Raw genomic sequence first — 13,041 nt, 5'->3', positions numbered from 1 at the left:
TCTCTGAAGCTCACAAACCATGATATTATCTGGGCTTTACTGATTTGTTTAACCTGATAATTTTAGTGTGACATAGGCCTTTTGTTACCTGACTCCGCCAGATAGATTTGCTCCGCATATCTGCGAGTGAAACCTTGAAAGCTCGCGAGATCAGGATGGTCTCACGAGGCTAGGCCTTTTGATGACTGAAAATGATAAAATTTTTTCTTCAAACATATTTTTTTCTCCTCATAGATCTGTAAATGAGGATTATAACGGATCAAACATATGTTTGAAGACAAACTGATCTTTTTCAACCTTTTTTCAAGTATCTAAAAGCCTATATTTGGACTAAAGTTCTCAAGTCTTCAGAGACATAGTATTGTTAGCAAACCTTTGACTTTCCAGACGGTAATAAAAGATTTTTCCATTAATTCTCTCTTTCATTGGAAAATTAGGAATAATTTTAGTTATCCTAACTGACCTAAAAGAGGAAATGTTCAGTCTTTCTTAAAGTTTAAGAAAAAAATTAAAAAATATTTGGTTTGTATGACAAATGTTGAACCAGAAGAGTGACCGTCGTTGGATTGAAGTAGTTTCAGTTACATTTTGTTCCTTTTATGGTTCCTTTCCAGAAGGCTGATGGTATTTTAGGAGCTTTGTGGAAAAAGCACAGAATATTTACAACTGAATGTTGGCTTTCTTTAATATGTAAGCTTCAAGTAGGACAATAACATATTAATGAATACATACTGGGACCTTTATACCAAACCTTTTGTATCTTTGCACCAATTGTGCAAGATGCTGAATCAATTCCATGGTTCACATTTCATATTAAAAATGAAAGTTGAATTCAAAGGGAATAATTAACATATGTGAATATTTAAAATTTTGAACAATAAAAATTAAGAGCCAAGACCATGAAAAAGAAAATAAAAGCATAAATTATTACCTCTTCCTATTCACACAATCATTTTGAATCCTTTTCATGCTGTGCATAGATGATCATTTATCTGATGAAACATTTGCATGGCTGAGCCTTATTGTCTCATGGTCTAAACGGAGACCAAACAACTCTGATAGTAATAGAGCTATGGTAAACCCCATAGATATTTATTATTCTGCACTTCCTGTGTCAGATTATGTATCCTAAGAAGTTGATCAATAATCAGGTCACTAATTCAGGGCCTGACAGGAAGTGCTCCCCCACAGATACCATTACTGGTATTAATTCTGTCAGAGGATGGGGTAGGGTCAGAGGAGTGTCAGTGCTCTGTATGGTGATAAACTGACCTTTTAGACTGTTCTCATCTTGTTTAAGACCTCTCCCCCTCTCAAACACAACCTTGGATTTTTTTCTCAATCCTGTTTATAAGCCTGCAGTCTTGGTGGGGGATGGGACTTGGGAATTAATTTGTTTAATGAGGATCTGGTGGCTTTATTTTACACTTGCAGCGTATTTTCCACAGAACAGAAAGCATAGAAATATTAGAAACCATTAACGGAATCCTTTTTGTTCAACCATTTTAATGTGGTAACTGGCAAATGTTCTAAAATTGTATGTTGATGAGCATAAATGGTTTAAAGTTATCAGTTTGACAAAGCGTTTGACCCATTAGCTGCTGGGGGGCAAATATTTTTCCTTTTGAGACTTCTGAAATATAATGTGACAGTCAATCTACAATTACTATTTCAGATCACAGAAAGTCCTGCTATGGTGATATTCAATAACTTCTTAAAATAAGACCCGGAAGGCTGTGTTCTATATAGATGCAATAGGTTGAATATGGTAGCATTTTAAATATGTTGAACTTCAACATAAATTAGTTGTAATTAATACTATTGATGGAACTTTTTAAATATTTTTTGTGCCATTTATTTTTCCATGTGAATCATATGTCTTCATTGCTCTTTCCCCTTGACAAAAACCCCACCCTTTCAGTATAATCAATGGGGAGTGGCGCTGGAAGGGGTGGCCGCAGCAGTTAGGTTGTCTGTGATTTGCTGACATGCACTCTAATTGGATCATGTAGGAACTTGCTTAGCTGGGTGCTTTGTGCTTGGATTGGGAGCTGCCTGCAAAGACAGAGGAAGTGAGGCAAATAGGGAGGAGGCCAGAGACTGCTGTGCACTCCAGTTGGAGAGAAAAGCCAGAGAGGAGGAGTGAGTGAGGAAAGAAGGGGAGTATCCAGCCTCCTCTAACCCACTGCTGCTGCAGCCCCCCTCCCTCTCTCTAGGATCCTCTTTCTTTGCCTTTTCCCCTTACTCATCTATTTCCTTGGCTGCACTGAGAGGAAGGACACCTGCCGCTCCCAGATGATTCAGCCTTTCAGCGGTTTGGAGCACTTTAGACAAGACAGCATGTCCGTCCTGCCACTGCAGTGCCTGCCCAGCCTGTCCTTGACGATACAGTTACTGCAGCCAGCCCATCACATCGACACCGCCCCTTCTCTTTCCCCTGCCAAAGTGTTCAGGTGAGTCAGAGCTACTTTCCTATCGTTGCTCACGACTCAACCAAATACGACATTAACATATTGATGTTTTTTCCCCGCAGATATTTTGACTACTGTACAACTCCATGATTATATGTCATTAAAAGATGTGCAAAGAGCTGGGTTTCCTTGGATGCAGGCCGTCTACCTACCTCGTGGACTGCTGTCAAGCTTTCGGTCTCTGAAGGGCATTTTGTTTTACCGTCCTCTGAAATCTGTCCTCTGACTCCTACATCCACATGCTGGAAAACCTTCGTGGCAGACCCTGATTGTGTGATGCCCTGTTTTAATGATTGAAGAATTCAGAGACACTTCATCCAACAGTTCAAAAGGATGACTGAGGGAATGGAGGACTACTCTGCAGGACCAGCTCCATCTCCTGAAACAGCCTCCCCCACTGGCCCGCCTCCTGATACTGGACCAGTCCCAGAGGAGAAACCAGAGGAGACGGAGACAGCTGTTGAGAGTGGGGATGAGGGCGTAAAGGGAATTACAGAGGAAGGTAGCGGTGATGGGGTGCATGAGGGTGCTTTGGAAATTGTGGCTTTGCCTGGGACCTGCTGCATCTGCATTGAGATGGAACAGATTAACCATTGCCTGCAATCTGAAAAAATCTGCATTCTGCCCATCTTGGCCTGCCTACTTAGCTTAGCCCTTTGCACAGCAGGACTCAAATGGGTATTTGTGGATAAGATCTTTGAATATGAACCACCCACTCACTTAGATCCTAAACCCATTGGACAGGACCCAATAATTATATCTGTGAATCCCACACTTGGAATCACGGTCTCGATTCCTCATTCAGCTCCCTCTACTGTCTCCCTGACCACTACCATCGCCATTACACCAGGAAATCCTGACATTTTTGGCAAAGAGAAATCTACAGTGGGGCCATTTGTGCCTCCATCTCCACAAGTGACATATCCTTCTGTGACGCTGAAATACAATGCTGAACGTTCTACTGTTCCAAAGCAGAGCACCAACCCACAAACAACACAAGACTTAGACAAACTCATTAAAACTATCTGTAAGTATCCCAACGGATTCTCTTTCTCTTCCCTTTTTTCTGCTTACAAATTTGTCTTTACAACAGAGTTTTAGGAATGTATCAAAAATGTTCTGTGATATTGATATATGATTTTCTGGTAATTTGGCTAGTTGATGGTTGCAGAGTAGGTCACTGGCTTTGGTCTAAACCAAGGGTAGCAGATCCATGGCCTAGAGGACACAGTCAAAGCCAGCACCTTGTTCTGCTGATGTATTCTATCAGCTGTTGGAAGAATTTTCTTTGAACGAAAACAAGCTGTTACATGTGGAGTGTAGCATGTGGGCGCCTGACCAGCCCGCTGTTGCTGCACGTAGGCGTGTAGGAAGCAACAATTAAACGTGTTCCACCCTCTTCTCCAACTTTTGATTTACATCCATTTCTGTAAATAGGTACCATTAAAATGACATTTGGAATGTATCCTGTCTAGCACTACCTTCTATTTTTTCTTTGGAAGCTTCTAAATTCGGTGAAATGAGATTGAAGTATCCAAGACCTGATCAGAATTTCCAGCACTGGAAAGAAGTGTCAGTGTTTCATTTATAAACTCAATTAGCACAGGAGAAGCTGGACCACCCTTTGTAAAAAGGGAGAAGGGTCCATTCCTTACATTTTTATTTGTGTTTCTAAGTTGGAAAAATTAGCTCGAAGTCTTTCTCATGTTCCAAATCTGATTTGGAAAGTCGAAGGCTTTGAAAACCCAGAGTTGAAAGCCCAATATGGCTGCATCTTGTCTCTAACATGATAAATTAGTGGGGCACAAAAACTCAACACCTATTGGCAGCAACAAATTTTTTGTGATGCATACAACCTGAGTTGTATCAATTTTGAATTAAACATATAAGTTAGCATATACCAACACACTACAAATACAGTTTTATGTAAGCTAAATGTAATACATTTTTTATACATAAAATTATAGATAAAGGCTCACTCATATTGTTTATTATTGAACAGAAAAGATTCACATTGATCCTTCAATGAGCCAGCAAGGTCAACCAACACTAGTTGGTCACACACTATCCGGCAGAACGTAAACATAACATGTACAATTCCAGTATTTTTATTGGACGATCCGAGCTCGGCGCTGTAGGATTTGTGCCCCACAGAGGTCTACTGATAGTGTGTTGGGCATGCACACTGAGATTTCACATGGTCATTATTTAAACAAATGTTGGTGGGGCGGCCCCACAAGGCGCCTCAAGAGGATTAACCTACTGAGCTATATATATATATATATAGAGAGAGCGAGAGAGAGAGAGAGAGAGATAGAGAAGAGAGAGAGGTAGAGAGAGAGAGTAGAGAGAAGGAGAGAGATTATGGGATATGATATATAATAGATTATATAGTGCTATATATATAATTAGATATATATGGAACATTATAATACTATTATATGTGTATGTAATATATATACTTAACTTCTAATATATTACATATATAATATATTATATATTAGATATATCTTATTATATAGAGATATTTATATATCTATATATTATCGTGTGTGTGTATAATATATATATATATATCTATATGTATGTGTGTGGTATCTATATATATATTATATATTATATATCTATATATATATAAGACCAAATGTTATAGCAGAATTTTATTGTTGAGGGAATCAGTATTTTTTTACGATAATACTCTATAAAGAACGACCATGTCCCACTGATTATTGGGAACATGGAGCTCCACAGCGACATCAATGGGCCAGGCCCCACTGGGCCCAAATGCAGAGACGCCACAGATCATGCATAAAACATTAATAGCAGAAACAAACAACAGCCCAGCTTCTGACCACTTGTGTTTCATTGACACAGTCAGACACAGTACTTTACACCATCCACTTGTAAATATTTTTTATTTTACGTCATAACATTTTGAAAAAGACATTATTTTTCAGATTGTGTTACTAAAATTAACCTGGCCTCTGAGTAAAGCAGTTAGACACATTAGTGATGTTCCAACTTTTTGCTGAATGCACTATGAGGTTATTTCCATGCCCATGTTTGGTTACATGCTGCCAATTTACAGCAAGTTATCTGAGGACACTTTACAAATCTCACTAGTTGAAATCATACACAGAAGCAATAATTAAAGGTATTGCCCCTTGGGGGGGAATCACACAAAAAAATCTCCCAAATCCACTCTGGTCTTATTTCTTTCTACTAAGGCCTTCCTCTTCTTCTCATAAACTTAGAAGACAGTTTGCTTCTTGTGACTCAGCCATTTTCCAAGTGTACGGTGAGAACAGAGGAGCTACAAAGAACGGCTAACACCGAAGCTAAACAGATACATAAACAATAGAAGTAGAAACTAACAAGGAGCATGCACACACACTGGTGATAGGTGAACACTTCACAATGACTGACAAGTGAGACAACCAAGAGATAATTCAAGGCCAAAAAAGATTCTCCACTATACTTTTAAATTATTTCATTAAATTCCAAATAATTTACAGTTGAGCTGAAAGTTATTCAGACCTTCATACAGATTTTGAAGTTTTTTTTTCACCCGAAAGGTTTGTTTCTGATGGGAAATGACAGACATCTAGAAGATAAGATTAGACAGGGTAAAAAATGCTATTATTAAAGAAACTTCTTTTTATTTGATTCTTTTACTTTTACCTAAACAAAATTAGCATGTTGAATATAACTTATCCTCGTGCAATAACAAATTGAAAGGCCATATTAGTATCACAGCAATCCAAAAAATGTTATAATAAGTAAGCAGTTTTTTGCAGATTCTTTCTGATATTATGATTTGTCTTGTTTGATGAGCCCCAGATCTTTGAGGTTGGAAAGCCACCATCGTCCTAATCTTTAGCTCCCTCCACAGGTTCTCTGTCAGATTCAAGTCAAGACTCTGCCTGGCCTGCTCCAAAACATTGATGACTTCTAGTAAGAAGAAACAATTAGGTTATTCCAAACATAATCTGAATGAATATGAATAATTTTTAACTGTATACATATTCAGATTCAATTACATATATTCTAATACAATCTTATTTATGATGCATTGCAGTAAAGTTCTGTGCCTGTATTCACAAGGAATCCTAAGACTAAAATTTGCTCTTAGTGACACAATTTTAAGAAAAGTCTTAGAATTTCCTGATCTCCAAGATTTTTATTAGAATTTTACCTTAGTAACATAAAAGTGATTCATAAAGCATCTTATGCCTTCAGAGAGCTCCTAAAGTGGAACAATGTTAGGAGTAGTGAGGAGGACCTTTAGTCAGCCTAAGAAAGTCTTAAGCAGGAAGATGGTGGAAACAGAGAGAGCTGATTGGCTGATCCAACAGTGGAGGAAATTAGCACATAAACGTCTTCAACAATAATACATTTATTAAAATCAAGAGATGTTTATCTTTCTCATCCCATAGAGGGAAATTAATTAGTTTCAGTGGTCCAACGGGTTAAAAGTGCGGCTCCAGAAACATTTTATGGAGGATAAATGAATATTCGAAAAATAGTGAATAATCATGAATGAAAATTGGAGAAATTTACAAATTATACAGTACAGAAGAAAATTTATATTATTTACAGAAAATACTCTCAATAATACACATTTTTGAAGAAATGGAAAAAGTAGCAGAAAATAATACAAAAATGCACATGATGATGTCTGTAGCCAAAGTGGTCATTTAGTAGTTTGCTTATGTGATGCCATCTTCTCTCTGGGTTTTAATCGCTGCATGGAGCGCTCTCTTACTTTCTAGGCTGGTGCATTAAAGCACCAAGACATGCAGAGAAAAAGGTGCATTAATCTGCCGCAACATGCTTTAAAGTCTGCCTATTTGCGCCATATTCCAGGGACCACTTTACCTTCAACACTCCTCTTTTCTCCCAGAGCTGTGCGGACAAAGGCAATGCTCCTCTTGTTTTTTTAATCCGTTTTATGTTGGTTGTTTTGCACTCAGCAAAACGTTTTATTTTGGTAATATTATGAAAATCAAACTAAAACAGAACAAAAGCAAGTAGGGATAGAATGTAGAAACAAAAAAGAACATTAAAAACAGTAAAACAGTTTAACTAGAACAGTCAAAGGCAAATTTAAACAAATGAGTTTTTAATCTTGATTAAAAAAAACTCCGGCTTTCCGCACTTTTACAGTTTTCTGTAAGTTTGTTCCAGATAAGCGGAGCATAGGAACTAAATGCTGCCTCTCCGTGTTTGGTTCGTGTTCTATGTATGCAGAGCAGGCTGGAGCCAGAAGACCTTAGTGGTCTGGAAGGTTGATACACTGATAACAAATCTGTGATGTATTTAGGTGCTAAGCCATTTAGGGATTTATAGACTAACAGAAGTATTTTAAAGTCTATTCTCTGAGATACAGGGAGCCTGTGTTATGACTTTAAAACTGGGGTTATGTGCTCTACTTTCTTGGTCTTAGTGAGGACGTGAGCAGCAGCGTTCTGGATCAGCTGCAGCTGTCTGATCCACTTTTTAGGCAGGCCTGTGAAAACACCGTTGCAGTATTCAATTTGACTAAAGATGAATGCATGGATTAGTTTTTCCAGATCCTTCTGAGACATTAGTCCTTTAATCCTGGAAATGTTCCTCAGGTGATAGAAAGCCGACATTGTAATTGTCTTTAGATGCTTTTGGAGGTTCAGGTCTGAGTCCATCACTACACCCAGGTTTCGGGCCTGATCAGTGGTTCCTAGCTGAAGCGACTGAAGCCTTGTGCTAACTGTTGATCTCTCCTCTATTTGTCCAAAGATTATTACTTCAGTTTTGTTTTTATTTAATTGAAGAAAGTTTTGGCACATCCAGGCATTGATTTCTTCTAGGTATTTACTCAGTGCCTGAACTGGTTCATAGTCACCTGGTGACATGGTGATGTAAAGCTGTGTGTCGTCTGCATAGTTATGGTAGCTGATGTTGTTGTTTTTTATGATCTGAGCTAGAGGGAGCATGTAGATATTGAAGAGGAGGGGACCCAGGATGGACCCTTGGGGAACCCCTACATGTGATTTTTGTCGTCTTTGATGTAAAGTTACCTACTGATAAAAAAATGTCCCTGTCCTTTAAGTAGGATTTAAACCAGTGGAGAGCTGTAACAGAGAGGCCGACCCAGTTCTCCAGGCGTTCTAACAGAATGGAGTGATCGACAGTATTGAATGCTGCACTGAGGTCCAATAGAACCAGCACGGTGGTTCTTCCACAGTCTGTATTTATATAGACGTCATTAAAAACCTTGATAAGGGCGGTCACTGTACTGTGGTGAGCACGGAAGCCAGACTGGAAAACGTCAAAGCGGCTGGTCGTTGTTAAGAAGGTGTTTACTTGTTGAAACACAGCTTTTTCAATAATCTTACTGATAAAGGGGAGATTTGAGATGGGCCTGTAGTTCTGCAGTAGAAGTTTGTCTAAATTGTTCTTTTTCAGCAGTGGTTTGATAATTGCTGTTTTTAGGGACTGGGGGAAAACACCTGACAGAGGTGACGTGTTTAGTCAAATCAGACGCTATGACAGGCAAAACTTTCTTAAAGAAAGCTGTGGGTAGAACATCAAGGCAGCAGGAGGAGGAACTTAGCTGCTGAATGATCTGCTCTAAACTCTAAGCTTAGATCTGCTCTAAGCATTATTAATGTTTTACTTGATGATCTCAGAGAAGAAAGATTCCCTTGCATTTTTCAATTGTAAGTTATATCTGTAAAGTCTCTCTTTATAGATGTCATAGTGGACCTGAAGTCTGTTCTTTCTCCACCTGCATTCAGCTTTTCGACACTCCCTTTTTTCACCTCTAACTGCTGGAGCATTTCTCCAAGGAGATTTTTTCTTCCCGGAAAGAACTTTCACTTTAACTGGAGCAATGCAGTCAATGATGTCTGAGACTTTAGAATGAAAGTTATCTACTAGCTTATCTAATGAGTTGCAGCCCAAGGTTGGAGTATTAGAGTAAGCTTGGATAAAAGTTTCCGTGGCATTGTCCTTAAAGGTGCGTTTTCTTACGATGTCCCTTTGGCTAACTGAGTCACTGGAAATGATGCTTTCAAAGGTAACAGAAAAGTGATCAGATAGGGCAACATCAGTTACATTGACCTTAGAAGTCTTAAGACCTTTAGTGATGATCAAGTCTAAAATATGTCCCTGTTTGTGTGTTGGCTGTTTAACATGTTGAGTTAAACCAAAGTTTCTAAGTGTGTCACACAGTTCTTTTGCACTTCTGTCTTCAGGGTTGTCAACGTGAAAGTTGAAGTCTCCCACAAAAATTAAACAACATAATCAACACATATCACAGACTGGAGGTCACTAAAATCCTTAAAAAAGTTTGATGTGGACTTAGAATGTTCCGTGATACATAGAGGAGGAGGATCCGGGGCTCTGTGGCCAGGGGAAAATGCTGGTTTAGTCACAGTAGAATGGTTATGTGGAGAGGATGTCAACTGTAGGCCAATCTTAAATACTTTGTTCATGTTGTGAGAAAATTCCAGAAAAGGAACTTCTGGGCTTTGTGGAGAAGAAGGGGAGGTGGGTGCAGTCTGGACCCGTGTTCATGACGATGGAGGTTTTTGATCCTCCCTTTGTCCTTCTGAGATCTGGGATGAATCCTCCTGTAGCTCTGAAGAAGCCTCTTTCTGTGTCATCTTTCTGGCCTTCTTTATCTTGGCTTGATAAGTTTTTCCCAACACATCAAAAATGAAAGTCCAAAAAGGGTGTAGCTTGGGGCATGACCAGAGCATATGTGCATGATTTGCTGGTGATAGATTACACCTGTTACAGGTGTCACTAACAGAGTGGAAAACTCTAGCCAGTCTAACATAAGAATAATGAGCCCTAATAAAATACCTCACATTGAATAAGTTTGTGTTGGGCCCATATGGATGACACATGCACAAGGGACAACGCATAACTCAATTGTTGTTCAGTAAATTTAACATTAAGGCTTACCTCCCAAACATTTTTAGTTGCAGTGAGAGAGGTTGAGAATGCCAACCAAATAGAATTATACAAATCTGAGATACATTCTTTAGCTACAGGGTCTGTGGAAATCAGAGTATCTCACAAAGTTTCTGGAGAACAATTCGGAAAATGAGGAAATTATTTTTTTAACAAAATCTCTAACCTGAAAAAAGCTAAAGTGATGATGGTTTTGGAGATTAAATTTAGTAGAAAGCTGCTTGAACAAGGAAAATATGGTGTCTATATATAAATCATCAACTGACTTTATCCCTTTATCATGCCAGGCTCGGAATACTGGATCAATTCTGGATGGCTCAAAAGTGCAGTTTTTATAAACAGAAGTTAAAGCAGAAGGGCCAGAAAGTCCAAGTTGCTTTCTGAAACATCTAAAACAGAATCTTTTGCAAATTGTCTTCTTCCTGTCTTTAGTACCTAAAGACTGGAAGGGCAAATCCCCCTTTATCCTTAGGAGACAGCAAAACCGATTTTGAAATTCATCCCGTAAAAACGTAGAATCAGTTTGTCCAACTTATCAAAAAACTATTTATTAAGGCAAGATGCTGAAACAAGTAAAGAAATTTTGGTAGAATCACCATCTTGACCAAATTTATCCAACCTACAGGTGAAAGAGGCAGAACTGACAAATGAACAAAATCCCTTTCGGTTCTCTCAATCAGCGGGGGAAATTGATATGATACAGATCTGAAAGAGATGTGGATATCTGGATGCCCAGATATCGAAAACCACCAGTTGGCCACCTGAATGGCAGAATAGAGAGAGAAACTAATCTGGCAGAATCATTAACAGGCATCAGCTCACTTTTTTGTAATTAATTTTGTAATCTGAAATGTCACCATGTTCTTTTAAAATATGAAAAACTGCAGAAAAAGAGCTAACAGGGTCTGAAACATAGAAGAGAATGTCATCTAAAGAAACCTTGTGAATAGTGTCTGATACCTTTGAAGCTAACCTCTGAACGTAACCAAATAGCTAATGGTTCAATTACCAAGGGGGAGAGTGCACAACCCTGTCTTGTACCACAACACAGAGGAAAAGGAGAAGAAAGGGTGTTATTTGTTTGAACTGAGGCCCTTAGAGAAGAGTAGAGTAATTTGACCCATATTATGCAATTACACCGCTTTGATTATGAAGATTATTATTAATTATGATTGGTAATTATAATTGAATAATATCATTTAAAATCAAAGGATAGCTATAACATAATGTAATTCAAATGGTTCTGATCAAGGCTAAAAGCCTATAATGGTTAGCACTAACAATTGGATTATTAATTGGCAGTTTTGAACTTATTTATACCGTAAAAGTGTTATTTAACCAGATGTTGACTGGTTAGACTTGTCCAGCAAACATTGATAACTTTCATTATAATTGCAATTGAAGTTTTAATCTTTACTCCTTCACCACAAGCCAATGAAAATGTATCAGTTTATTCAGTTGTTAACTCAAAAGGTGATAATTCGATAGCTCTTAGAGACCATTCAATTTCTGACTCAAAATAATCACAAACACCTATGATTTCACAAGCTGTTATTATTAGACAGGTAATTACCTGTTACAGCAATTATTCTGCTTAATAAAACCCTAGCAAACACTACTCGCTACTTAATAGAACATGCAAAGATAAGTAAATGGCAAAGTCAATCAAAATGGATTAATTGAGAGGTATCATGCTTAAATCAATTCATAGTTGGTCAGGAATGTTATTGACATGAACATTAACCATCACAATCAACACGTCAGCACTTTGAGGTAACAGCATTGAAAGAACATGAACTAAATAGCTCTGAGGTAGCACAACTGGTGTACCGAAACAGACCTGAAGCCAAGATGGAGAGCGCTTCTTGCACAACTAGCAGCTAGTAATGTCCATGCACGGTTAGCTTCAAACTCCTTCTAGTGCCAGTGACACTCAGCTAACGGCACCCAACTAGTGTTACTTGACAACAGCCTACATCTAACCGCTTCAGGCTGCTCAGGCCCCTACCCAAGATGGCGACTATGATGACATATGACCTCCGAGATCATTACAAACCTGCCATCCGGATCCAGAACAGACCCCTCCAATACAAAAGGAACACCTTTTCGAATAATAATAGCAGCACCTCTTGCTTTACTATTGAACGTGGTATGGTTAATCTCCCCAACCCAGTCCTTATCAAGCCGTGCAATTTCCCTGTTAAGCATGTGAGTTCCTACAGCAAATATGCTACATCAGTTATATGAAGCTATGTTAGCTCCAAATGCCATGCTCCTATCAGCACAAGCAGTGTGAAAGTCAGCTTGTCACCCGCGATCCCGTGTCTCGTCACACCAGAGAAGTGGCAAAGTCAGTGGCTCCTTTCACTGAGAGTAGAAACTTCCTTGCACCACCATCAAGCACAACAGACTGCCTAGCCAGGTATCGTAAGGCTGGCTTGAGCCCCATGTCGTAAAGCCTCTTCATGATACCTCAGTATGGGGTGTGTTCCTCCAAGACCTCTGGGCTGTAGTCCTCGACAATTTGTATGGTAACATCTTTGTACTTCAGCTTACCTCGAAGCCTACAGGCCCCACGTACCACTGTTTCCCGAGTCTTGAAGCTGTGAAA

The 13,041-nt window shown here is 38.8% G+C and overlaps 1 protein-coding gene across 5 annotated transcripts in view; it reads left to right on the top strand.

Moving 5' to 3' along the window:
• Window positions 1–409: 409 nt before the first annotated feature.
• Window positions 410–13,041, top strand: part of nrg1 (neuregulin 1) — an 84,385-nt gene continuing 71,753 nt past the window's right edge. For 2 of the 5 annotated variants that reach the window (XM_012854278.3, XM_012854277.3), the window contains exons 1-2: window positions 418–2,453; window positions 2,534–3,498. In XM_012854278.3, coding sequence (XP_012709732.1) covers window positions 2,805–3,498 — 694 coding nt within the window. In that variant the 5' untranslated portion in view covers window positions 418–2,453; window positions 2,534–2,804. Of the gene's footprint in view, window positions 2,454–2,533; window positions 3,499–13,041 lie in introns of all 5 variants that reach the window. The other 3 variants (XM_012854280.3, XM_036140670.1, XM_012854279.3) reach the window with 3 other exon arrangements.

Source organism: Fundulus heteroclitus, chromosome 8 (assembly GCF_011125445.2).
Source record: "Fundulus heteroclitus isolate FHET01 chromosome 8, MU-UCD_Fhet_4.1, whole genome shotgun sequence".
In the NCBI taxonomy this organism is placed as follows: domain Eukaryota; kingdom Metazoa; phylum Chordata; class Actinopteri; order Cyprinodontiformes; family Fundulidae; genus Fundulus; species Fundulus heteroclitus.
Note: the sequence above shows the minus strand (reverse complement) of the source record. Positions and strands in the feature narration are given on the sequence as shown.